Genomic DNA, 27866 nt, shown 5'->3' with positions numbered 1-27866 from the left:
GAGTTGGCTTGGCCTGAGGGGTAGCAAGGTTGAGATGGGAGGAAAGGAGAAAGTGATCACTTCAGGAGAGAGGAGTGGTGAGAGGGATAGAAAGGGGAAGGTTTGAGGAGATCAGAACATCCAGAGTGTGCCCTGAAAGTGAGTGAGGCCAGAAGGGAGAATAGAGAGAGAGAGTCGCAGAGGCCACAAAAAGAGTCCAGAGGAAGGACAGGGAGCATCCAGGTGGATTTTAAGTCTTCAAGAAGGAGGAGTTGAGTGGTCGAGACCAGGAGGCAAGAGGAGATCTGACCAGGTGGCCAATAAATATGTGAGAGAGAGAGATAAGAGAGAGAAAAGAGAGAAAAGAGAGAAAAGAGAGAAAAGAGAGAAAAGAGAGAAAAGAGAGAAAAGAGAGAAAAGAGAGAAAAGAGCGAGAAAAGAGCGAGAAAAGAGCGAGAGAGAAAAGAGCGAGAGAGAAAAGAGCGAGAGAGAAAAGAGCGAGAGAGAAAAGAGCGAGAGAGAAAAGAGAGAAAAGAGAGAGAGAGAAAAGAGAGAGAGAAAAGAGAGCAAGAGAGCAAGAGAGCGAGAGACATTCGAAAGAGTAGACCTGCGTAGGAATCCACTCTGGGAAGATCAGGGCTACACCTCTCCTCCCCTCCCCCCCAGAGTGGTTGGACCTGGGCGCAGAGAGGATCTTGTAGCCGTCAGGGAGGAGAGTGTCAAAGTTCATTACAGAGCTGGCCGTGAACCAGGTCTCGTTGAGACCGAGGACATCGATGTCAAGTTTCTGCAGGAGGCGGCAGATGTCAGAGGAGCAAGAGTTAAGAGTGGCAATATGGAGAAGGTTGCCGTCCTTGAAAGACTTCTAGGGAGGGGTACAAATCAGAGGTACTCCCTGCAGAGGTGTAGAAGAGGAAGGAGGAGAGGGCAAGGTAGCCAAGGAGGAGACAGCAGAGGAAGGTGAGGAAGCCATTGGAAAGATGTCAAACTATATGCACAGCATGCGATTCAAAGCAGATCCACAAGCATCAGAACTAAAATTACAGTGGGGCAGGGATTTTCTTTTTCCCCTGGCAAGAGATTCCCTCTACTGAAGCGATCAGAATAGATGCACTAAGCGTGGAACCTAAATTAAAGACCTGTGAAAAGATTAATCTTCAGTATAAAGAGGTAGCTTTACTGGAGAACCACCTTAACATAGGCAACAGCCCCTTAAAAATGCCCAATGCACACTAAAGTAGATTAAAGGACTCCTTCTAATCTTCTGTTCAAAGAAAACAAGGAGATTTTTCTCTGTCCTCCCGGGACAGCTGAAAAAGTGCCTACAGTGAAGGGAGAATTTTTTAAACTAGCACCGTAGTTTGAATACTGTACAAGCATTTCACTTACCAATTCCTCCATACGGTTAAACTGGGGGGGTCCACCACCCATGTGAATATGGTTCGGGATTCCTGAAAATCAAACAAAATGGTTCTTGTGAAACATGGGTGTGAGGAGTAACCGAGGAGTGGTTCATGAGAGTTTACGTACAATTTACAGAGAAAGCCATCTTGTTGAATGGTATATTTGAAGTGTCTTTTACGCTAAGAAAAAGTGCCTTTAGTAATTACCAGCAAAACATCTGAACCCTATGCACAGGGCATTTGGCAGAACTCCAAGTACTGCATTGTCAGTGAAATACTTTGACAAATTGAAAGATCTCTACCTGGGCACTGCCCCATGAAACCTCATCAAAGTTTACCTGTCCAGCCAAGCAGACATCCAGGGCAGATTCCAAGATTCAGGTCACTCACCAGCTAAAACGCAGGGGTTCTGTAAGACCCACCTAAACCTTAAAGAATTCACTAACTCCATTCCAACAAACCTTTTTTTAGTGTTTGTCTGAACTTCATGCAAACGTCGGTTTGTTAAGGTCAGGGGCATCAAACATAATACCCACAAGCCAGATCAGGTAAACTGTAACCCTTAATTCAGCCCTTCACATGGACATTGCACAAACAGTGAAGAGCACAGCAGCTTAAGTTTCTCTGAAACACAATGTCATCATTAGGTGATTCCTGGCAGATTGTTTGGGAAATCCGACGGACTAAAAGCATAAGAGCCTCAAAGGATGGTTGAAACAAGTTAAACACAGTAATAAGCAAAAATGTTTATATGTGTTTTGTATAGCTCTGGATAACTGGGTAAAAGCTTCAGAGAGCTGTTCGTCAACAGGTTACTACTTCCAATTATGCCCCACAATTCTACTGCTAAATGTACAACCTCTGAAGGATGAAAGCATGAGTTGGCTTGGCAGGGTTTTGAAAACAGTTACCCCCAGCAGCTCCTTATCAGGGGCATCCAAGCTGAAGGGAAGCAATCTTGTTACTAAACAAAAGGTTCTACAACTACCTCCATTTGGCTGTCGTAACTTTGGCGGACTACATTTGTTCCTGTTATAGAGTCCAAGCCAAGCCCCCCATTCTGACCCCTTAGCAGCGCTTAAAAAAAGAAGAAACAAACAGAATTATACACAGTGCTCTAGATAATTTTTTGAGGTGGGAGTATTTACTCCCTGATTTTTAAACTTTGAGAGTAAATGTGATTTCAAGAGAGTAAAAATGACTTTTCTCCTTTCCAAGAGAGTAAAATGTGTGACATCCAGCCGACGTGTGCAAAAACTGTATGGAAATCATTAACATGTGGCAGCTTTCTGCATGGTGATAGAATACACGGTCTGGCCATCTGATCTCTCCTGCATATATTTAAATGTTGGAAATGTTGGACACACAAAAAACTAGCCAAATTACATAATGAAGCAAAAATGAATTGTATTGTGTGTTTTGCAGTTCGATAGCCGAATTGTCTTTTGATGTTGAAGCTACTACCACCTAATGGTATGACAATGTTAAGATACAACAGTGCAGAGAGGCAAGGACACCATGCTAAATTCTATACCCAATCTCATGGTCATAAGGTTACTTATATAGCACTTTTGGCAAAGCGATGTACACAGAAAATATTTATCACAGTTATCACCAAACCGAAGTTGGTACTCCTTTATCGACCTCGAAAGGATGAAAGGCTAAATTGGCGTTGCCGGGATTCGAACTGCACAAATCACAGCAACTAGTGCTCATTCAGCAGGGCTATCTTATTGGCTAACATCCTTCAGAGGTCAGTAAACTGAGTATCGACGGAGATATAATAATCCCAGTGCTTAGATGTTGGACGAACCATGTATGAAGCGCTACATTAAGTTAAAAACCTATGTGGATTATCACTGGTACAGGTTTTGCTGAGTTTCTAGTTTAATTACAAATGTAACTTGCATTTGTTTGTTTTTGAGCAGCACTTGCACTTCCTGGAGTCAGGGTTTGGATGTTTTCATTGTAGTCCTGAAGATCAGAGAGGCTGTAACACCTGTGAATGGTCTAAAGACAATCACTCACCCATGAGCAATGACCCTGTTGCCACTGATCATTTATAGTATTGTACCCCATTGAGGACAAGGTTGAGTGGATGTAAATTAGACCGTGAATACTCACTTTTACACACTGTTTTTATAATTAGAGTGTAAAAAAAATGTTGTGTAAAAATGATCTGCCTCTGCATGATTATGCAAAGCACAGGAACGCTGAAAAATGCAGTACTGGTTTGCTTTCACTGGAAAGAAAAAAAAGCATAATTTGTTACAAAAGATTAATTCTCAATTGCAATTAGTTTTCCATCTTATTAATTATACAATCCTAAAATGCTAGGAAAATAAATCTGCACAGGGCTTCTGTTTGCTTCATGAGCATCTACACACAAGCAGAAGCTGAATGGAAAGAAACCTTTCTTTGTATTTATTTTTTTGAAAGGCTTTCGAGAAATACAATTTCAGTGGCTTTTCTCCACGGCTTGCAATTACATACAAGATAAAAAAAACAAAAAGAAATGTTCTAGTTTCTGTCAAGTAACCTGACCATTGCACTGCCCTCTGCTCTAAACGTGTGTAAATTTACACAGGAAAATAATAAACTGGTCGTATTTACAAGATTTTCATGCGTAAAAAGGCCTGGTACGAACCTTATCTGCAGGCCTGATTATACCGAATTTGAGACTAATGGGATACATTACTCACCGTAATTGTATTTCTGGTGCTTGTATCTGCTTAGATTCACATGCTCTGAATAGTCAGACAATTAGCAGTAGTCGCTGAGTATTACAAGATTTGTTTTCGAAAAGTCAACAGGGCATGTTAGTAGTACTATCCCTAGTGTGATGTGTACTGTACCCATGGTCCTTCACGCGTTGAGGACCCTCCGATTGCTCGTTTCTGACATGAGGTAGCATGACGTGTAGCCCAAGTACAGATGTAATAAAGCAGATAAGAGTAGATTAAGCCAGAAATCATCTATGCACCTTCTACTCCACAGGGGAGGAAGGGTGGGCGCATGTGAATCTACGCAGATACAAGCATCAGAATGAAAGCATTACTCATAATAATCTTATATTTGGTGCTTGAATCAGCTTAGATTCACATGCTCTGCCTAGTTCGACATATAGTGGAAGTTGCAGAGTATTACAAGATTTGTTTTCGAAACTCGAAAACAGACATCGATAGGGCATGTTAGTAATACTATACCTAGTGTGACGTGTACTGTAATTACCAGGTTACTCACCGTAGTGACCACCTTACTCCTAGTCCATAGTCCCCTTTCCTCCATACTTATGGGACATCTCTCCGTCCTGTGGGACGGGCCGGAGCACTTTGTAAAAAGCATCCAAATTTGTTTCTGAAATTTGTCCCTCCTCTCTTTCCTGTGCGGGGCCCGGCACGCGGCCGTAACCCCGCCCACCTTGGCTCCGCCCCGCACATCGCCCATCAGTCCTTTTCTATCGCAGGGTCAAAGACCCATTAGCAATAACAGAGGAACCTTATTAGAGGGGACGGCGGGCGGGCGTATGGAGGAAAGGGGACTATGGACTAGGAGTAAGGTGGTCACTACGGTGAGTAACCTGGTAATACTCCTACGTCCCGTCCCCTTTCCTCCATACTTATGGGAGATTCGCAAGCACTCCTTACAGGAACTATGGGTGGATGGAAATACCCATTACTGAAACAGGTTCTTCAGCACAGCCTGGCCGAACTGAGCGTCAGCTCTAGAGCTCATATCGAGGCAGTAATGCTTACAGAAAGCAGAAGAGCAGGTCCAAGTAGCCGCTTTAGCGATGGACTCCCAGGGAACATACTTCTGAAAAGCAACCGCGGCTGCCTTGCCTCGCACCTGGTGTGCATGGATACCTTTAGGAGGTTTCAGCTTTTGGACGGTCAAAGATTCTGTGATACAGGCGGTAATCCATCTGGAAATAGATGCCTTAGACGCCGGCCTGCCCTGAGGCTTACCGAAGGTCACAAACAGTTGGGAGGAGCTCCGAAGCTCAGAAGTCCTGTCCAGGTAGAACCTAAGAGCTCTTCGGACATCCAGGCAGTGTAGAACCCTTTCCGCCTCCGAGGCAGGGTTCGGAAAAAAGACAGAAAGGGAAATCAACTGATTCAGATGGAATTCGGTCACTACCTTTGGTAGGAAAGCTGGGTTCGTCCCAAGGACTACCTTGTCCTTGTGAAAGACCAAGAAAGGGTGCTCCACCGACAATACCTGGAGCTCACTCACTCTCCTCGCTGACGTAACGGCTACCAGAAAGGACACTTTCCAGGACACGTACTTGAGGTCAACCGTAGCCATTGGCTCAAAGGGTTTATGCACAGCGCCGTCAGGACTACATTTAGGTCCCAAGGCGGGTGCGGACTACGAACCAGAGGGTAGAGGAGTGTCAAGCCTGCAAAATGCCTCTTAACCACTGGGTTACTCAGAATAAGAGCATTGGTCTATAGCAAGATAAGCGGAAACCGCTGAAAGGTAAGTTCTGCATGACAGAACGTAAACACCCGACTCTGCTAGGGAGGACATGAAGGACAGCACCTTGTCAATCGTAGCCACCCTTGGATCCAACTGCTTTTCCAAACACCAACGACAGAACCTGAGCCATTCACTCCTGTATTGGGATCTGGTCGAGGGTTCCCTGGCTGCCTGGATAATACGCATGTTATCCGTAGACAAGTTAAAATGCTCTAAGACTTGAACTCAGGCACCATGCCGCCAAGCTGAGCGATTGTGGGAAGGGGTGCCACATCTGCTGTTCCCCTTGATGAAGAAGATCTGGGGTTACTGGTAACCTGATCAGCAGAAACAACAACAGGTGTTGAAGTTCTGAGAACCAAAAACTGGCCGGCCACCACAGGGCCATGAGCAGAAGGGAACAGTTCACAGAGTTCTTCAGCTTCCCAATTGCTTGATGAACTAGAGGCAGAGGCGGGAAGGCGCAAGTTCTCATGTTGTGCCATGGAATCTCGAGAGCATCCCCCAGAGAGGAGGCTCTCAGCCCTCTCTGGAGGCATACCGAGGAAGCTTCTTGTTTACCGCCGTAGCGAAGAGGTCCACCTCCGATGTGCCCCAACCCAAGAAAATCAATGAAAGGACCTCCGCCTTCAACTCCCACTCGTAGCTGACCACTGTCCGCTGGCTGAGGGCATCCGCTGTGGCATTCAGCTGGCACGGGATGTGCACCGCAAGCAGCCAGACGCCATTAAGCATGGCCCACACATCTGGATGGACAAATCAACCAAAAGGTGCCCACCCCGCAGGCAACAAAAAATTGTGCGGGGGGTATCCGAGCATTCCGGTCATAAACTGACCAATAAGGATGCGCACAAGGCCGAGAAATCAGCCCTACACCTGAGGCCGATGGCGCAGCTGTAGGGGTAGCGTTCAAAATGGCTGCCGCAGTCGTGGCGGGAATGGGTGCCATTTTGTCATCACCTGAGGGGAACTGCGGCACGTGAGGAAGGGGTCCCCTTCGATAGATTAGGGGTCTTAACTTTAGCCTTAACATAAGGACCCTCGGCAGAGCCGGTACTATGAGGCCTGGAATGTTTCTGCGACATACCAACTGCCAAATTAGCCTTCTCAGGAAGGACCTTGGCGCTGCCGGTAAAAGAAGAATTTCCCTTCTTTGCCCCCTCAACAGATCTGGTGTCGCCGCAAGAGCAGGAATGGTGAGAAACAACCTTCACCGATAAGGCCTTGCCAGACCCTCAGAAATGTTGGTAGATTTAGCCTCTGTACGAGGGACCTCGGACCCAGGTCCGGTAACAGCCTTACTCGCGCAGGCCTCGAACATCCGCTCGGTAGTACCAAGCCCCACCAAGGCCTCGGGGCGCACCCCGACATAAGAGCCAGTCGTCCAAATACGGATACTCAAGGATACCCTGGAGACCAAGGTAGGCCGCAATCACCGACATCTTCGTGAAGACACGCGGCGCTGAGCTGAGGCCAAAAGGAAGCACTCGAAACTGGAAGTGCTCCTCTCCCAAAGAGAAATGGAGGTATCTCCTGTGTGGGTTCCAAATCAGGATATGCATTTACGCATCCTGAAGATCCACCACGCTGAGCCAATCGCCCACCTGCAACGAGGAGCGAATCTGGCCGGGCGTGATCATCTTGAATTTCTCAAGGAAAGATTGAACTGGCAAAGGTCTAGGATGGTGCGCAGGCCAGCCTGGTTGGGTTTGGGCACCATAAACAGCCGGGAGTAGAAGCCCTCCCCAAGGGGGAACGGGTTCCACAGCTCTGAGGAGAAGTTCCTGAACCTCGGCCGTGAAGGAGGGTGAGCCCGACAGCTGAAAAGGAGGGTTGAGAGGTGGGGTAGGGGGTAAAGGTAAGCGGAAGCCCGCTCGAGCGACTGACAAGACCCATCTGTCTTCTGTAATGGTCTGCCACGCCTCCCAATGAGACGCAATGCGTCCTCCCACCGGGGTCTCGTGCGAGCGCGGAAAACCCTCATTTGGCAGGTTTATCGATGGCGGTGCCACCTGAACCTGATGAGGAGGCTGAGGAGCGGGAGAAATACCATGCACGCTGTTTGTCTACGACGGTTATTCCCTGCAGGAGTATCCACTCTGCAATTTTTGCGGTCGAGGAAGCCCCTAAAACCAGAGGAAGGTCGATCTTGCGACACTGGCCTTTGAGCCTTGAAGGGAGCTTTAACCAGAACAGACAATGATTTGGCCGCCTGGGTGCTGTCTTTGGTTTTAGTGAGCTCTACATCAGTAGAAGAGTGAAAAAGCTCCTTAGCATCAAATGGAAGGTCCAGAACCTTGTCTTGCACCTCCTTCAAGAACTTAGTGGCATGCAGCCATGCTTGCCGCGAGGTATCAACCCCTAGCATCAGACCCCGAGCTGAGGTGTCTACGTGATGAGCCGCAGCCTCCAGGAGATCCTGGGCCAAGACCCTGGCATCGGAAAGGCCTCCTCTGAAATCCTCCAGCTTCTCGACCGGAATGTGCTCCTCAAACTCTGACAGACCTCTCCACATCCGCATGTTAGCTCCCGCCAAAATCAATTCTGCATTGGCCTGCCTGAGCTGCAAGGCCGAATTGGCAAAGATTTTCCTCCCTAGGGAGTCCAGGAGCTTGTCCTCTTTTCCCAAGACCCGAGTCGCCGTCGCGGAGGAGGAAGCTGCAGGTCTGGATTGCAACGTGGCCGCAGCCACCACTGTGGAGGAGGAGGCGGACAAGACAAGGCCACTTCTTCCGAGGAATGTAGCCTGTACCTCGCGTCAATCTTTTTATTTACAAAAAGTCCCAAGTGTGGCTTTTCCCAAACTCTTCGGACCTCGCCCAGAATGTCCTTCTGCAAGAACAGGCCGGTACGCTCCAAAGGGGACAAGGTGAATGCCCCAGAAATCATGCCCTCCTGCGGAGCAGGTGCCTCGGGCACCGGAACATCTAAGAAGCGCATCATGTCCAGTACCCGGTCATGGAAAACTGGTAGAGCGGGGTAGGTCCTCGTTGTCCTGATCGCCTTGAGGGTCATCTGACAGGTCCGGCTCCTGCTGAGCCGAGTCAGGCACTACCTTCTCCACTGGGGACAATGGTGGCACAGGCGGAAGCGCAGGAGGAGGCACCACGGGCAAGAGAGGCGCCGGCGGAACCGCCGACGGAACGGGTGGAGCCGGAGGCGCGGGTGGACATATCTCCTTGAAAAGCCCCTTGAAATATTCCCTCATGGGGTCGGTGCGCATAAGCGCTTGAAATTTACAGAAAAAGGCGTTCTCAGAAGATTGTTTCGGAACCTGAGGAGGCCTCTCATGAGGTGGACAAATCCAGGGATGCAACGGGGACCGGTGCCACACCGGCCCCTCCGCCAACATATCCACATAAATCAAGGGAGCCGCCCCCGCGGGCAACAAAACATTGTGCGGAAGAGGCATCCGGGCGTTCCAATCAAACCGTCCGGTAAGGATACGCACAAGGGACCCTAGGTTCACCCGAAGGACCGAACCCTACACCAGGTGCCGATGACGTAGTTGTAGGGGGTAGTACCTAAAATGGCCGCCGTGGTCGTGGCGGGAACGGGCGCCATTTTTCCCCATCTGAGGGGAACGGCGGCACGTGAGTAAGTGAGGCAGGGGTCCCCGTCGATGGATCAGGGGTCTTAATTTTAGCCTTAACGTATGAAACCTCAGCAGAGCCGGTACTATGAGGCCTGGAATGTTTCTGCGACATACCAACCGCCAACTGAGCCTTCGAAGGAAGAGCCTCGGCACTGCCGGTAAAAGAAGAAACTTTCTTCTTTGCCCCCTCAACAGATCTGTTGTCACCACAAGAGCGGGAATGGTGCGCTGTCACCGACAGGGCCTTGCCCGGCCCTTCAGATCTGTTGGTAGCCTTAGCCTCTGTACGAGGGACCTCAGACCTAGGCCCAGTAGAAGCCTTATCGGCACAGGCCTCGAACATCCGTTCGGTAACCTCAAGCCCAGCCAAGACCTCAGGGCGTACCCCGGTTTTGTTTTTGAGGGAAGCCGAAAGAGTGGCCTCAGAGCAAGCTCCGGTACCCCACGACTCAGTAGAACTGGGTCTACACACAGCCCCCACAAGAGGGGCCTCAGAGTGTACGCCAGTGATCACAGGCCCCTTACAGAGACCCTCGGAGAAAACTCTGGTAGAATTATTAGGCCTGACCGGCACCTCAGGGCGAACCCCGGTAAAAGAGCGATCAATGCCCCTCCCGGCTCGAGAGGAACCCGGGAAGGTATCCCCCGGCCGGGGTGCTCTGAAAATCAAAGAACTTAGCGGGCGTTTTTTCTTCTCGTCGATGAACGCCTGAAAATGAGAAGGAGGAGTCCGTCCGAACACCACCTCCCACCGCTCCAACCGACGTTGAAGTGCCCGGACCGAAAGGGAATCACAGTAAAAACAGGAGTCCCAACGGGGACTCCTGACGAAAACACTCTAAACAAAGAGGATGGGGATCCGCCCCCGCGAAGCGACGGTGACACGATGAACAGTCTGGAAAATCTCATTTAAAAGACAGACTGGTAAACGAACGCTAGCGAGAGCCAGAGAGGGAAACACAGGAAGAAAATCTTCCGAGGATGCAAGTGCGTCCGGCCCCGATCGTGCGGAGAAAAGGACTGATGGGCGATGCGTGGGGCGGAGCCAAGGTGGGCGGGGTTACGGCCGCGTGCCAGGCCCCGCGCAGGAAAGAGGAGGGACAAATTTTTGAAAAAAATGTGGATGCTTTTTACAAAGTGCTCTGGTCCCGTCCCACCGGACGGAGAGATGTCCCATAAGTATGGAGGAAAGGGGACGGGACGTAGGAGTAACATGGTACTTCACGAGTTGAAGTCCCTCAGATTGATTGTTTCTAACATGAGGTTGCATGAAGTGTAGCACGAGTACAGATGTGATAAAGCAGAAACAGTGACAAACCAGAAAACATCTATGCACCTTCTACTCCAGTAGGCGGGAAGGGAGGGCGCATGTGAATCTAAGCAGATACAAGCACCAGAAATATCAGAAATATGATTATGGCGAGTAATGTATCCCTTCTGGAGTCTGTGGATCTGCTTGGATCACATGCTCTGCATAGATGAGTAAGCAGCATTTGGAGAAGGAGGTGGGAAGGCAGAAGGTACAGCGGCAAAGAGATGTTTTAAGACCGCTTGTCGCACCTCTGAATCTGCTTTAGAGTGTCTCAACGCAATAATGCTGTGTGAACGTATGGATGAAACTTCATGTAGCAGCCTTGCAGATGGCATCCAGAGGGACGTTTGCAATGAAAGCTAAGGTAGCTCCTGTACCTCTGGTAGAGTGCGCTCTTGGTGTGAAAGGTAGAACTTTCTTGGATAGAGAATAGCAGCGCTGTATGCACTTGACTATCCATCTGGAGATGGTGTTCTTTGATATGTGATTGTCTTCTCTACCAGGCGCTATGGAAACAGAATTGGTCTGTTCTCCTTAGGGGTTTTGTTTTTTTTCCAGATAGTACTAGATGGCCCTCCGTACATCAAGAGTATAGAGGCTTCTTTCTGCTGAGTTTGACGGATCTTGAAAAAAAGTGGGAAATTCTATTGATTGATTTACATGGAACTTTGAAATTAACTTAGGTGAGAACCCTAGGATGTGTTTGGGGGACAACTTGTCCGTGTGTATAATGAAAAAAAGGTCTTGTACAGACAAAGCCTGTAGCTCACTGACTCATCTTATGGAGGTGATAGCTACCAGGAATGCAGTCTTATAAGAGGTTAGATGCTTTAGGCTGGCCTTGTGCATCGGCTTAAAGGGTGGACCCACGAGTTTGGAGAGCACAACACTGAGATCCCAATCCGGTGTCGGGTTGGAAATTGGGGGAAAGGGGGGGTATAAACTCTTTACCCCTTCCATGAATGCCTTAATGACAGGCAGGTACTTTCCACCAGGGCACCTTGTTTTGTACAGTGGTGTAAGCCGATAGGGCTGCCAGATGCACCTTTAAGGAATTAAATACTAGGCCAGAGTCTAGTAAATAAAGCATGTAGTGTAGTGTAGAATGTTAGCTGGAGAACATTCAAATGGACTTAGTGAATGTGATGGGCACCATAACACAAATCTCTTCCATTTATTAAAATGGTGCCAGGTGTTGGGTTTTCGTGCTTCCAAGGATATCCATAAACCTTTTTGGAAGGATCTAGTGGCCAAACTATGACTTCAGGAGCCGAGCTGCCAAGTTCATTGATTGTGGGAGTGGGTGGAGGGATGCCCTCTTGTGTTGTGCCAATATGTTGTACGGGCACAGGAGCTGGATTGGGTCTCAACCCCAGTTTGAGCAGATGTGGAAATCAAGGCCATCTCACCCACATAGGAGCAACCAGGATCAGGGTTACTTGTTCCTGGTGCATCTTGTACACTATCCTGCTCAGGGGTTGTGATGGGGGTGTGGGGGAAGCATAAGCAAATTTCCCTAATTAGCTCATCCACAGGGAGTTCCCCTTGGACCCTGGCTGGGGAAACATGGACGCAAAGTCTGGCCATTGTGCATTTAGCTTTGAGGGTGACCCCATAGTGAGAATATTCTGTCTAGGAAATCTCCGTTGAGTTGCAACTCATGTTCTTCTGGCAGTGGGTGTCTGCTTAGGGTGTCTGCCAGAGAATTTACTTCCCCTGGAGCATGTCGAGATGTTAGGAACATGTTCCGCTTGAGTGCCCACTTGCATATTTCTGGGGATAGCTTGGACAGACTTGGAGACTGTGTGCCTCCCTGCTTTTTCAGATTGAACATGGCTGTGCTGCCGTGAGGACCTGCACCGTTTGACCCTTGAAATGTTGCTGAAAGGCCTGACGAACCTCGAGGACTCATCAAGAGTTCCAGGAAGTTATGTCTTTGGACAGTAGCGTGTGTCCGCTGTCCGTGGGCTGTGTGGTGGACCAAATGAATGCAAGGGACCATCATCCCGAGCAAGCGTATTTGTTTGCGTATCGTTATCTGGCGACCGACCTTGTAGTGAGGTATCTGTAACAGCATATTTTGTACTCTATCGTTTGAGGGGAAAGCCAGATCCCCTTTTGTGTTTAGGATAGCCCCTAGAAATAGTTTTATTTGGCTTGGGACTAGACTTGATTTCTTCTTGTTGATGGAGAAGCCCAGATTGAAGAGAAGCTCTACTGTTTGCGTATTTAATCTGCAAATTTGAGGGGATTCCCTGGTGATCTGTCAGTCATCCATATAAAGGTATACTGGGATGGAGCTTCTGCACAGATGTGCTGCCACTACTGCGAGCACCTTTGTGAATACTGTTGGTGCTGAGGCGATGCCGAATAAGTGTACTTTGAACTGGTAGTTGACTCCTGCAATCCTGAAATGCAGGTACTTTGTGAGAAGGGTGCATTGAAATATGAAAGTATGCATCTTTCATATCCAACGTTGCTATGTAGTCCCCCGTTTCAGTAGTGGAATCACCTCCTGGAGCGTGGCCATATGAAACTTTTGTGGTTTGAAATATTTGTTCGCAGGGCACAGATCTAGTACTGGGCGCATGGGAAGGTCTTTCTGTGGCACAAGGAAGTACACTGAATAAACACCCTTGTTTACTACAGCGTCCTTGTCGAGTAGTGCCCTCATTTCCTCCAGCAGTATTCTTTGCTCTTCTGCTGTCATCTTCTTTTGTCTTTTGCAGGGCGGTAGGGTGGTCTTTGTACCAACTCGATACAACAGCCACCTGCCACAATGGACAACACCCACTTGTCCGATGTTATCCCCTTCCATACGTGGGGGGAATTGCCTCAGGACAAGGACTGTCCTCCTCGAGAGTAGCGTTGTGCACCCTGGTCCCGAAATCCCCTAGAGTTTGGGGAACCCTGTTGGGAATAGGATTTGTTAGTTAACTGCCCAAGGGATTTAAGAGTAACATACTCCTCCTTGGCACTCTTGAGGGCGTCCTCTTCAGCCTTCCCAAATAATACATTTGGCTCCACTGGCATGTTTAAGAAGGCTGCTTGAGTCTCTAGCTTAAACAATGACTGCCTAAGCCAGGCATGCCGCTTCATGAGTGTTCCCTTCGCTATGATGCAATATGTGTTATCAGCATCAAGATTGTTCTTCCGGATGCAGTTTGAGATTTGATTGCCCACAGATAGTTTTGAGCAGCTGAGCTTTTAGAGGTTCTGAGACGGTTTCTATTTGGGAGTTCCAGCCCATCCCGTTTGTGGCAGCAGTAACTAGCCAACGGTGTGGCATTGTTAGTGATTCTTGTTTGGTATGCTGCAGAGGAGGCAAACTTTCTCCCAAACGTATATATCTTCTTGCTCTCGTTGTCTGGCAGGGTTTCTGCCGACACCAGGGGAGTGCCTACTTTTTAACTGGTGGTGGTGACCACTAGCGAATATGGTTTGAGCTGACCCATAATATACAGGGGTAAGTGGGCATGGATATGAATAGCTTTTCTATGCTCGTGTTGACCGCCCTCTTAAGAGTAGGCGTTAGTAGGGACAGCTGGATATGTCTCTGTACTGACAGCAAGAGAGGTATGAACTGGGTGGCGGACCTTTTGTCATTCAGGATATCTTCCACAAAGTCCTTGTCAACCTGCGTTTCCCGAGAGTCGATATTGAAACGTTGTGCCGCCTTTAGTAGTTCGTTGTACTGGAGTGGTCAACCAGCGAATCTGCTACAGGCTGGTCCCGATGGTCTAGCGACTGAATCATGTAATTGTCATCGTAGTAAAACGGTCTTGGCCATTGAGGTCCCCCTATGACCCTCGGCCTGCTTGGTCATCATAATATGAGTCACGAGAGGGGTCTTGGTATTGAGGTGTTTTGGAATTCCGAGGATGGATTGCCTAGAGCAGAGGTGCTTGGCTGTGGCTCAAGGCAAGACTTTTTGGCAGGAAGAGGTTCAGCTGATGCCCTGGCTGTGAGGCGTCTCTAAGAACTGTCAATTGGTCGGGGTGTTTTTCCTTGAAGTCCACGAAACAGGACATTCTCCCTAAAAATGTTATTAACTGGTGTAAAATGGCATCAGGGCGGGAAGCTCAAAATGACAGGGGCCTGGGAGGGAGTGACATAGTCAACACAGGCGTGCTTGGCAGGAATGGTAAATTTATGGGGCATAGCCCCAGGGAGGGTCTCTATGGGGTTAGAAAACTGGGTGTCCTTTGGGGTCAAGAGAGTCGAAACTTTGTGTTTTTTTGGCGACCTTCCTTTAAGTAGTGAAGCACTGACGTGTTTTTTTAAATGATGGCTTGTACTTTTCACCACATGTTGATCGGCGCACAAAAAGAGGGCCTTTTCATATGCGGCATCAGAACCGACCTTCGCTTTTGGTTTTTTGGAACTGTCAGGAGACGAAAGCGTGCAAGATGGTCCAGAGGACAGTGAGGAAACGGAGGCTTTATCCCCGGTCACCGCATGGGCCTCGACTATGTTGCTGAGGGTCCGCCGTGGGGTATGTCCTTAGTGTGTTTGCTTTTTTGTGTGCCTTGGCCTGCCAGGTGTCTTCTCCATCACAGAACTGCCGGCCTGCTTCTTGGAGTCGGGGGCCCACATTGGGGATCCAGTAGAACCCATTCGCCCTTGGCATCACTCATGACCCTAAAACTGCCCTCGCTGGAGTCTTCTGTGACATCTATGGAGGCCATGGCGTGAGCGACCCAGCTTTTCGTACACCGATCCTTTAGGGTTTTAAGCGGAAAAGCTGACATGATTTATAATGTTTTTCGGCGTGATCCCTTGGGAGACCGTGATTGCACACTTGGTGCGTGTCCTTCCACATGAATATACGGTGGTAGGAACAGCAACATTTAAATGGGGTTTTGTCCATTATATTTTAAAAGGGGATGATGGGATAAACCTGCTCGAAAAGAGGTCATTATAAAGAACCTCTCACCTCTCTCCCTTACAGTAATGGGCAGAAGCCCGAAGAGGCCTGTAAAGGCAGTGTCTGGTCATCGATCGATCAGTTGTCGACTATGTGGGTGTTCTCCAGGAGCCGTAGAGTGGTTGAGTAGTCGTGCGGTAGGTGAACAACAAAAGGTAAGGAAGAAAGTCTACAAGTACAACTTTAATCAAAGGCATCAGCCTGGAACAGAACTCTGCATTTGCGACCAACTTCGATGGTGGAAAAAAACAATCTGAGGGATCTCGACACGTTAAGGACAATGGGTACAGTACACGTCACACTGGGGATAGTATTACTAAACACGCCCCCTAGACGTCCGTTTGAGTTTCAAAAACCAATCTTGTAATACTCTGCGCCTTCCACTAGACTATGCAGAGCATGTGATCCAAGCAGATCTACAAGCTCCAGAAGACCTGCATTACTCACCGTAATAGCATTTCTGATCATTGTATCTGCTTAGATTCACATGCTGTGCATATAGTCCGACACCTAGTGGTAATCACTACTAAGTAGAAGTCTAATTTCTGTGCTAATACCCTTCAACCTTAGAGACCCCAGCACTTATGCTGGACTTTAGGACTTTTTAATTTTAACCCTGTAGTGAGTAAGCCCTTTTTGTCACTTCCTCATGTGTTTTGATCTGATTTGGATTGTGTTTCCTTTTTTTTGGAGTCTGACAAACTCCATAGGCATCTACTTTTTGTATGGTGACAGCTCTTTCAGTGAAGTCTCACAGAGAAATCCTTTAGCTTTCTCATAAGGTTGAAATACCTTTTCTTGCGTGAACTACTGTTCCCAAGAATAGTAAAGTGAAATTGACTTTACTTACCTTTTCTCTTTGTAGGCCCAGCACACCCCATCTATGTGGAATGTTACTTAGTAGCCCCTTTTACTACTTACTCATGTAACATTTTTTATGTTAGCCTCACTACTTTAAATGGCTGGTGGCAGTGGTTTAATTTTTCTACCATCGTGCTTTCCTACCGCAGGCTGAATCCTCAGTTGCAGTATAGCACCCATGGGTGACCATTTTGTCAAAACGGCCCTGTCTTTTTTTGCCATTTCCGGTTTTTGAGGTCTTTCTTGGGTTTTACTTTGCACGCCAAACCAGGTTCGAGCCCTTTATTCGTTTTGCCTTTGGCGGGCTTCAGTACTAAAACCTGCCTCTGGCTCAACGGTGTCTGGAAGGGCAGGAAGTGAGGGAGGTTCCCAAAACTCCCCTGTCCTTTGTCTTTAGGAATGCCTCAATGCACCCAGTCCTGACTGGTTGGCTGGCTGTCCTTGCAGGACAGCCACCCTGATGTTTGAGTGACAGCTAGGCTGTGCATGAATGGAGAAACCTGCTTAAAAGGCGAGGGTTTTGGGACTGAAGACAATCGACCACTAGGAAGAACCAACCAACGAAGAAACCGTGAACGAAGCTTGCTGCATCCTCCTGGATTGTTGCACTGCCCGGTGAAGCCCTGCTGCTGTGCTGAAACTCCTTTTCTGACCGACAAGAGAAGCTCCGTAAGGGACAACTTCTTTCCTTGGGTTAGTGTGACCAGCTAACCCAGAGACAAACTCCACTGGAACACCTTCCCCGACTGGCTGTACTTCTTTGCCGCTGCAGTAACAGAGTGGCAGGGGGGCGAGAAAAAGTGCAACGTCTGTAAGCCGGTCAAAACCTCCAAGTGTTTCCCCAAGACCCTCCAGAAGCAGGACAACCCAAGCTCAAATCCCCTCACCAGAGTGCAGGACTACAGGAGTGAAGGAAGCCCAACTGGTATCCAAGATCCACGGTGGTGCAGTTCACCAAGGGTTGAAACCGCAAAGTGCTGTTGATCTGAAAAGAGCCCATAGGTGCCGCCGACCTTCCAATTGCTGCCGCAGGAGTCCCCAGATGCCCTCCTCTTGTCCCCACGAGTGAGGCCCAGGAACACCGGACCTGCATCGCTGCAACGAGACAGAAGCCAGCCGGACCACTCTTCTTCCAACCAAAGGTACTGTTCTGACTTGGGGTACTTACCTCAGTGTCTGTAGCTTGCTTTTCTCAGTTGAGACTCAAAGTAGCTGCTTTGCTAGAGTTGATTTCAGCTATACCCTTCAACAAGTGTAACAACTTGTGGCCCTACAGTGATTTTTCTTCAACAAACGGTCTAACTTTGTGCAAGACCTTTACTATTCAAGAACTGCCTCAGCTCCATAGACTTTGCTCCAATTGTCTTTGGCTGTCCTGGATTCCTTCAGACTCTTCTAGTCCATTGACTTTGGTACTTACTGTCCCTCATAGGTGATGCATTGGTTTTAAACTAATATTGCTGGGAATGTTTTTTATCTAGACTTCATTTGAAGATTTAAAGTGCTCACATGCTCTGAGAACCTGTTTAACCTTGTTCCTTCCTTTAACCTTTCCTTTCTACAAGCCTCAGAATTTACTAGTGATATATAAATGCAATTACTGTTCTAGTTAGTTAAGTCAACTCAGGGTGTAGGAAGTGTGTCAGAAGCATCTCTAATGAGCAGCTACGAACTTTGTGTTCATTCTGAACAAGTCTTTTTAAGTGTATTTGATTGCTACATATATTGCCCTTTTTAAAGAATGCTTATTTAAACAATTGTGTTAAATTATTTGTAACAAACCTTGAGTGTACCTGTTACTTGCCTACTTGTATTGGTGGATTTCATTGCTACAGCTCACATTTACTCGTCTTGAGATAAGTCTAGCTGCTCTGTCACACCACCAACTTGTGTAGTACAGACCTATACCAATAGGTGCGTGACCCAATAGCAAGAGGACAAGGGTTGTGTAGTCTCCCACAGGGTTACTACATCAATTCTTGCCTAACAATCGCAGAGTATTGCACCTTTCTTTCGAAGATCAAAAGGGGACATCGACATGGGCATGACTAACAATATCCCCAATGTGACGTGTAGTGTACCCAAAATCCCTCGCGCATTGAGGTCCCCCTGGTTGTGTTTTTTCTGCTGCGAGGGAGCCTTATAGTCAACATGAGCAAGTACAGAAGAGAGAAGGTATAAGAGGTCTATGTTCCACCTACTCCATGAGGAGAGTAAGGGTGGGCGCATGTGAATCTAAGCAGATACAATCATCAGAAATGCTATTACGGTGAGTAATGCACGTCTTCTGATGCTTGTGAATCTGCTTAGAATCACATGGTGCATAGACTAGCAAGCAGTACCCAGAGATGGTGGTGGGATGTGTGAAGGAACAGTAGCAAAGATGTCTTGGCACCACTTTTCCCACCTGAGAATCAGACCTAGAGTGTCTATCTAGGCAGCAGTGCTGTGTAAAGGTGTGTACAGAACTCCAGGTTGCTGCTTTGCAAGTGGAATCTAGGGGAACATTTGCAATGAATGCTATGGTAGCCCTGTGCCCAGAGTAGAGTGGGCTCTAGGCGTAAAAGGTACATCTCTCTTGACAACAGTGTAAAACAGTGTGATGCAGTTTACAGTCCACTTTGAGATAGCGGATTTAGAGACAGAGTCCCCCTTGTCTGCCAGTTGCCACTGAAACGAAGAACTGGTTTGTTTTCCTTAGTGGCTGTGTTTTTTCCAGATAGTGGATAACCACTCTCCTCACATCCAGTGAGTGGGGGCTTCTTTCCGCCACATTAGTGGGGTTCTGGAAAAAGGCGGGTAGGTCTATGGCTTGGTTTACATGGAGCTTTGAGATAAATGTAGGCGCAAAGCGTGGGTGTGTGCGCAAAATCACATTATCTTTGTGAATCGTGACGAATAGGTCCTGAACTGAAAGGGCCTGCAGTTCATTAAATCGCCTTATAGAGGTGATCGCCACCAGGAACGCGGTCTTGTAGATGAGTGCTTTAAAGCTAGCCTTGTGCATTGGTTCAAAGGGAGGCCCCATTAGTCTTGTAAGAACAACATTCAGGTCCCACCTGGGAGCTGGGCTGGAAATGGGGGATGAAATCTCTTTATCGCTTCCATAAATGCTTCAATTACAGGAATTTTCCACCACAAAACCTTGCTCTGGTGTACGCCGAAAGCTCAGCTAAGTGGACCTTTAGAGAATTGAAAACCAGACCTGAATCTAACAGGTGGGTTAGGTACAGGACAATATGTTGAGGTGTGCATTCAATAGGATTGATGCCCTTGCCATTAAACCAGCTGACAAAGCGCTTTCATTTGCTGGAGTAGCAATGCCTGGTGATAGGTTTCCGTGCTTCTCCGAGTATGTCCATGCATCGTTGAGTGAGTTGGAGGTGCCCAAACTATGACCTCAAGAGCAGCCAGGTTGCTAAATTGGGGGCATGGATTAGCGTTTCCCCCTTGGTCTTGAGATTGCATGTTGCATGTCAGCTTCCAGGAAGGGGAGCCTGACATTGCCATGAGATGGGAGAACCACGGCTGGCAGGCCCACTTGGCGTCCCACCATAATCATCCTGACTGGCTCTTGGTACATCTTGTGCACTATTCTGTTGAGCAGGGGGATGGGGGGACGGTGGAGGGGGAGGCGGCAAGGAGCATAGACACATTATCCTGACCATGTTCTGAAGGTACTTGGAGGCGTAATCTGATCATTGGACGTTCTCCAGAGTGGCGAACAAGTTGAGATTTGGGAAGCAACAGTCTGCGAAGACGTGGAGTACAATGTCCTCCTGTAGTCACCACTCGTGCTCTACGGGTAGAGGGAAGTCTCTGCTGAGTACGTCCGTGTTAGGCAAGATTGTATGCAGTACCCTTTGGGGCACTACAACCACCCTGACCTCCTGGCAATAGGAACCCAACCTTTGGTATAAGTCTGTACTACACAGGTTGGTAGCGTGTTGAGCAGCCAGGCTTATCTCAAGAGAGGTCAATGTAAGGTGTAGGGGAGTTACACAGAGATTCCCAGTGACAAGTATTCAAAAAAACTCACACACAAGGCTTCTTAATTAAACAATTATTAATTTAACAGTCAGTTGGAGTAAGCCTTCTTCAGAAGGGGCAACACAAATATACTCCAAAAAACACACTTAGTTTTTCTAAATCAGTAAGTACCCATTATGGATGCCACACAGACACTTCCTACACCCTCAGATGACTTAAATAGCTATGACACTGGACATTAATATATCACTGTTGCATTTAGAGCAATACAGGAGTTTGTCAAAGAGAAAAGTTACTAGAATAAAACAAGAGATCTCACAAATATTCAGAAGCAGGTAAGTACTTTTGGTAACTCCTAATGCAATGTAAGTTAACCCCTTCCTAGAAGGAAGGCAAAACACAATGTTAGATGGAAGAAGTCATTCAGGGAGCCAGAGCATGCCAGAAAGTCAATTGGGCAAAAGTCTAGGTGAGCTGAAGCAATTCTTGCAGGTAAGTAAAAGTCTTGCACAATGTTTTAGAAGTCTTTGTAGAAAAGAAGCAGGGCCACAAGCTGATTAAGCTTGCGAGGTAAAGAAGCTGATAGCACCTCTACAGAAGCAATGAGGACAAGTGAGGTTACACAACAAGAGGTAAGTTCTCTTAGACTTTACAGTAGCTTTGGTTAGAAGAAAAACGGTTCCAGCTGGCTTCTGTTCCTGTGCAGCCCTGCAGATCCTGTTTTCCTGGGCTTCAGTCGTGGAGACAAGAGGGAGGACATCTGGAGGACTCCTGCACTGCAACGGGAAAGGTCAGCGACTGAAAAGGACCAACTTGTATTCAGTGGCACTTAGCGGTTTCAGCTGCTCACGTCTCAGCCAAGAGCACCACCAGACACTCTTGGCTGTTGAGATGGGCTTTCCTTGCATCTGGGGTCCAGCACTCTGTTGCGGTGGCTCAGGCTCGGTCAGTCCTGCTTCCTGGGAGTCCTTAGGATCTTCCTGGATCTTATGGCCAACTTAAAAGCAAGGCACACAAAATGGTGTTCCTCTCCCTGGCTCTACGGTTTCCAGCAGCAACTGCAGTGGAAATTCAACCAGCTTCGAGAGGATGTCCAGGTGGCTTACTTTGGAGTTGTGATTGGTACCACCAACTCAAGGGGAGAAGTCGTCCTTGCAGGGCTTCTCTAGTCGAGGCAAATTCATAGTTTCAGCACAGCAGCAGGGCTTCACCAGGAAAACCAACGGTCCAGGAGTTGCAGCAGGCTTGTCTTCCAAGTTATTCTTTGGATTACTTTATCCAGTGGTCGACTCTGCCTTCCAAGCCAACAGGCCTTGCCTTTTATGCAGGTTTCTCCCATTAATTCCAGCCTAGCTGTCAAGTCACCCAGCAGGGTGGCTGTCCTTGCCAGACAGCCAGCCGGCCAATCACCTAAGCGTGCATTCTGTCTCCTGGGAGACAAAGCACAGGGAGTTTCAGGCACCTCCCTCGCTTCCTGCCCCCACCAGACACCCTGGAGCCAGAGGCGGGCTTCACTCGTGAATCCTGCAAAAGACAAAATGAACAAAGATCCCAAGAAGGACCTTTCCACAAAGAAATGGCGAAAAAAAAAGACAGAGGCCATTTTGACAAAAATGGCACCCCTGGGTGCTTTACTTCAGCTGCGAGTGCAGCATGCGGTAAAAGCACACCACAGTAGTACAACGGAAAACTACTGTCACCAGCCATTCATCGAGGAAAGGGGTAACAAAAATGTTACATGAAAAGCTAGACAAAGGGGATACTAAGTAACCCCACCAGCACTCTTTTGTAAGATAGTGTGTGCTGGGTCTAGTAAACTAAAAGTATAAGTAAAGTACATTTCACTTTACTGCACTTGGAAACAGTAGTTTATCGGAGAGAAGGTATTTCAACCTTTGGGAAATCTAAAAGACTTCCCTGTGCCACTGCACTGAGGGTGCTGTGTGACAATATAAAGATGATGCCTTAGGGAGTTGGTCAGACTCCATACTTAAGAAACACAAGTTCAAATCACAAATATATGAGAGTGGGAAAAAGGGTCTCACTCTCTCCAGGTTAAAAAGTAAAAGTCCTAAAATCCAGCATAGTTGCTGTGGGCCTCTAAGGTAGAGAGGAATTAGCACATTTCTGAGAATTCTCCCTAACAGTCCACCAGAAGATGGAGTTCCCATGGAACACGTTGTGACAGGAGGAACATCTTGTGTTTGAAAGCCCACTTCGATATGTTCTGGGACAGTGTGGACAGCCCTAGAGAGTGAGTGTCCCCTTATTTAAGTAATACATGGCCGTAGTACTGTCTGCGAGGACTAGAACGGTCTTCACCTGAAAATGTGGTTGGAAGGCCTTCAGGGCCTTGAACACTGCTAGCAGTTCCAACAAGTGTATGTGAATGGATGCTACCGCTGGGGACCACACCGAGTGCGCCGTCTGATGAAGGAGGTGAGCCCTTCCCCAAAACCCTGTCAGTGATGCATCTGTGGTAAGAGTGGCTTCTACTGCGGGGGTGGTGAAGGTTTTCCCCTGCAGGTGGTTTTCCCTTGACCACCACTGCAGAGACTGAACGCGGGCTGCTGAGACAACCTCTAGATCGCCCCACTGGCCGCTGGCCTGACACCATTGGCTCGAGAGCCACTCTTACATGGGGCGCATGCAAGCGTGTGGAACTAGGTAGATGCAGGCGGCCATCATCCCTAACTGTCGCATGGCTTTGCGTACAGTCACCTTGTGATTGGCTACATAGTGAGGGATCTGGAACAGCAGGTTTTGAACCCTCTCCTTGGCGGGAAAGACTAGGCAGTCTTTGGTCTGAATTAGAGCCCCCAGGAACTGTTTGACTTGGCTGGGGTTTAAACTTGATTTTTTCTCATTGATCGAAAAACCTAGGTTGACGAGGAGAGCTACAGTCTTCTGGGTATTTGTTTGGCATACTCTGTACGAATCCCCTGTTATGAGCCAGTCGTCGAGGTAAGGATAGACTGGGATGGACTGTCTGCACATGTCAACAGCTACTACCGCCAGTACCTTTGTGAACGCCCGTGGAGCCGATGTAATGCTGAAGGGGAGAACCTTGAACTGATAGTGGGCGTTTTCTATCATGAACCCGAGGTACTTTCTGTGCCTTGGCAACATTGAAATATGAAAGTATGCATCTTTCATATCAAATGTGGCCATGTAATCCCCCTGCAGCAGCAGTGGTATTACTTCCTGCAGTGTTGTCACCCTGAATTTTTGAGGTTTGATATACTTGTTTGCTGGGTGCAGGTCTAATCTAGGGCGCATGGTGAGATCGTTTTTGGGTACAAGGAAGTGCACAGAATAAATATCCTTGTTTACTTGGTGAATGTGGACGCCTTCTACTGCGCCCTTTTCCAGAAGGACTTGAAACCAGCAGAATGCGCAGACAGGAGTCTGCTCTTCGGTGGGTGGTATCAAGGTGGTCGGTGAAACTCGATGCAGTAGCCGTGGGTGAAGGTCTTTAACACCCGCTGGTCTGATGTGATTCCCCTCCCAAGCGTGAATGAATGACAAGCAACCCACGAACGGGACAGTGTGGGAGGGGACCCGAATCTGCGAGTGACTTTGAGGTGGAGGCCACGGTATCAGGTCCCAGCGAGGATCTCCTGCAGGAGCAGATGAATAGCCCACCCAGTCCCTCAAACTAGTATAACCAACAATCAAGTTTACAATTATTGGATTGACCAGAAAGGGGGAAATTGGAGAAAATAAATGGTCAGGATCACACAGGAGATCACACAGGAGCCCTCATTGCTAACACCATGGAACTCTGGATACCTGCAAAGATATAACAACAAATAGCTCCGAGTTAACTTCACTAACATTTTCTTAAAGAGATATATATATATACATATATATATATCTTCCCAAAACCCCTTAATTACCTGACAGTCTCTGTTTATTTACTGAGAAACTTTAGGAAAATAATCTTCATTAATACTTTACTCGATAGGATGACCTTTACTTCATCCTCTTTTGTATTAAATGGATTTCCTTGTATTGAGTTTACTTGCAGATGCTTAGTTCAAATCTGTACACATTGAATACTTTCTTTTGTTTGCTTGTGATATAAAAATACTACATCCAGTTGATAATATTGTTTACTGTAGATTCACTCTGAAAGTTCATGCCTTATTGAGAACTACCCCAGTAAACGATGACTAATTTAGGAGCAGTTTACTGAAAGTTCTGTAGTTTTCACTGCTGCGGTTGCGCACTTAATGAGATCGTAAATCATGGTTATTTAAATAAATGCAGACTGAGTGCGGCTTGCAGGAGCTGAATTACGCGCACACGGATGGCAATATTCTTTTTAGGTAGAATGGAAGCAGCTTGCTTACGCTTATAATGCGTGCGCTCACTCGATCGGTATGATTTCACGGCACATCTTCACTTTCAAATGAATTTCCATTAACGGAAGAAACAATTACACGACGACTGCCTTCACTTCCTGGACACGTCGCGTTATGCTTTAAGGTGAATTCTTCTAACGTCCGACTCGCGACGCAGGCACGCATACACGAACGTTGCGATATTCTATGATGCGCATGTAAAAGACACGCGGAGGCTACAATTATCCAGCATTGTAATGCTTAAGAATTACACGCGCGAGCCGGCACAACTTTGTAAACACTCTTACTGTTGACGTGCGCTTTTAAAATATCCAAAACAATTAAACATATAAACAATCCAATGTTAACCTTGAATCTGTAACTTTTATATGCAACTTCTTTTTTAATTCAAAAACTGTTTTTATCTTCTACTATTCTGTATATACTGTCCTTTTAAAACTAAACAGTCTTTCTTTCATTTACTTCTCAGGAACACTTATCTGAAATACTGTCTCTGGCAATTCTTAGAAATATCTCCAAGGATTCTTTATGTAGTTTTCTAGAGTTTTCCTCAGGAGCTCTGGTTCTCTGTGACCACTCATGTAGATCTTGAATGAAAGGCAGTTTAGAACCTTTCTTTAGGTTCCAAACAGCATCACAGTAGTCCTTATCCAATCACTGTTGATCAGGAAGTTCACCACCATCTTGAGCTGGGATAGAAGTTGTTGGCTGGATAATGATGATTAGATTAAGGAAATATCTTTTGTGCAGTTTAACCAACCCATTATGGTCTAACTTAATGCCATCTGTTGCCCAGGGGACCTGACATTACCTAATGCCATCTGTTACCCAGAGGACCTGACAGTACCTAATGCCTTCTGTTGCCCAGGGACCTGACACACGGAACCTCTACGCTTGCCTCTACAAGGGCCTCTCTTTTGATACTGGCTGTTACCGGAAGAGTCTTGGCCAGAGGACGAGGGAGTACTTTCTGAGCCATATTGTCCATGGGGAGACTGGGAAAAGGAGTGTCCACGAAAGGAACGGCAGGAGATATAGCCTCCACATTAATGGAAGGGCTTGGCCATGATCTGGCAGAGTGTTTCAGAGTTTCGTGCTCCTTCTTGGCAGTCTCAAGGACGTCATTAACAGTTTTCCCAAAAGGGTTGGCGTCCTCGACTGGTTTATTAATAAGAGTGGCCTGTGTTTCTAGTTCAAAGCTGGCGTTCTTCAACCAGGCGTGTCTGTTAAGTAAAGGCCCCTGGGCTAGAGTGCGTCCTGCAGTTTCAGCAGAGTCCAGAATATTGTTTTTTATATGTTGTGGGTAACCGATCTGCCCTCATCCATGATCGCCAGCAGGCGTGATCGGGTGGGCTCTGGGACCTCTCGAAGGCCATCCTTGACCAGGCCCCATTGGAAATCGATGTACCTTGCCAGGAGAGTTGTATTGTTTGCAATCCTATTTGAATAGGCCGCAGAGGCAGTGATTTGTTTTCCGAGGGCATAAAGTTTTACACATCTTTATCCGGAGGGGCTTCCGCCGTGGACAGTGGAACCCCCGCCCTCTTCCGAGTGGTTGTAACCACCAGGGAGTCTGGTGTGGCACGACCCTGTATGTATAGTCGGTCAGAAGGAGCTGGGCCGGTTGACCGTCCATGGAAGGGGTGGTGACAACAAAGAAGGAGCTAGGTGCTTGTTAGGCAAGATTCTATGCAATAACCCTGTGGGAGACTACACCAGCCTTGTCCTCTTGGTATTAGGTAACGCACCTATTGGTATAGGTCTGTACTACACAAGTTGGTAGAGTGACTGAGCAGCGCCAGACCTATCTCAAGGGGGGGGAAGAGGGGGGTAGAGTACATGGGAACTGTAGAGCTGTAGCATCGAGATCCACAAATACAAGTATCCAAATAACAAATACACTCAAGGTTTTCTAGTAAAATATTTAAGTCAGTTTTAAATAAGCATTCTTTAAAAAGGGAAATGTGCATCAATAAAAATACACTTCGTTAACACTTTCTCAGAATCAAGATAAGCAAGTAGATACTCTTTATAGATGCTTCATACACACCTCCTACACCCTGAGTGAGGTGACCTCAATTACTGGGACAGTATTGGCATTTATATATTACTTTTGCACTTGGTAAAATTCTGAGGTTGTGGAAAAGGAAAAGGTTAGGGAAGGAAAAAGGTTTACAGGTTCTCAGAGCACGTGAGCACTTTTCAATCTCCAAATGAAGTCTAGATAAAACCTTTCCCAGCAATACTTAGTCAAACCAATGTACCACCGATGAGGGACAGTTAGAACCAAAGTCAATGGGTCAGAAGAGTCTGCAGAGAGCCAGGACAGCCAAAGTCAATTTGAACAATGTCTATGGTGCTGAGGAACTCCTTAGATAGTACAAAGCCTTGCACAAAGTTAGAGAGTTTGTAGAAAATCACTGTTGGGCCGCAAGCTGTTAGGCATGTTATGTTAATGTTAAAGGACATTTGTACCGCGCACTATCACCACCGGAGTGGTCCCCTGGCGCTATGGCGGCTCTGAAAGAGGAAGGGAGGGTGAGGAAGCTGGAAAAGTGAAAGAGCAGTGATGTGCTGTTGGCGTCCTCATCCTGGTGGGTCCATTGGCTGGGCCTGGGGTGTTTGCGGGTGGTAGTCGTCGTGTACTGTTGTGCGAGTCTGTGTGTGTTTTTTGTTTTGTTGTTGCAATGTAATCAAGTTTGTGCGGTTTGTTGTGCTGTAGGTCTGTGGTTGTGTTTGGTTTGGAGCTTGAGAGGTGTATGCAGAAGGGGAAATTGTTAGTGGAATTGGTTAGTTGGCCTCTCTATCCTCAATTGAGTCGCTGGGCTTGTGCAGTCTCCCCAGATGGTGTGTGTTGGAGCACCCTTGTGCCTCTGTCCTGATCTGGGCCCATTCGGCATTCAAGGTGCCTTTCCCATCTTGCCCCAACCTCCACCAGCCTCCCTCACAA

The 27866-nt window shown here is 47.5% G+C and overlaps 1 protein-coding gene across 1 annotated transcript in view; it reads right to left on the bottom strand.

Moving 5' to 3' along the window:
• The window catches only part of CASC3 (CASC3 exon junction complex subunit), a 446580-nt gene that overhangs the window by 122380 nt on the left and 296334 nt on the right, over positions 1–27866 (bottom strand). The window contains exon 8 of the mRNA XM_069634785.1: positions 1369–1430. Within this exon, the coding sequence (XP_069490886.1) occupies positions 1369–1430 (62 nt within the window). The remainder of the gene's footprint in view (positions 1–1368; positions 1431–27866) is intronic.

This window comes from Ambystoma mexicanum, chromosome 13 (genome assembly GCF_040938575.1).
Source record: "Ambystoma mexicanum isolate Mex_15411 chromosome 13, UKY_AmexF1_1, whole genome shotgun sequence".
NCBI lineage: Eukaryota > Metazoa > Chordata > Amphibia > Caudata > Ambystomatidae > Ambystoma > Ambystoma mexicanum.
Note: the sequence above shows the minus strand (reverse complement) of the source record. Positions and strands in the feature narration are given on the sequence as shown.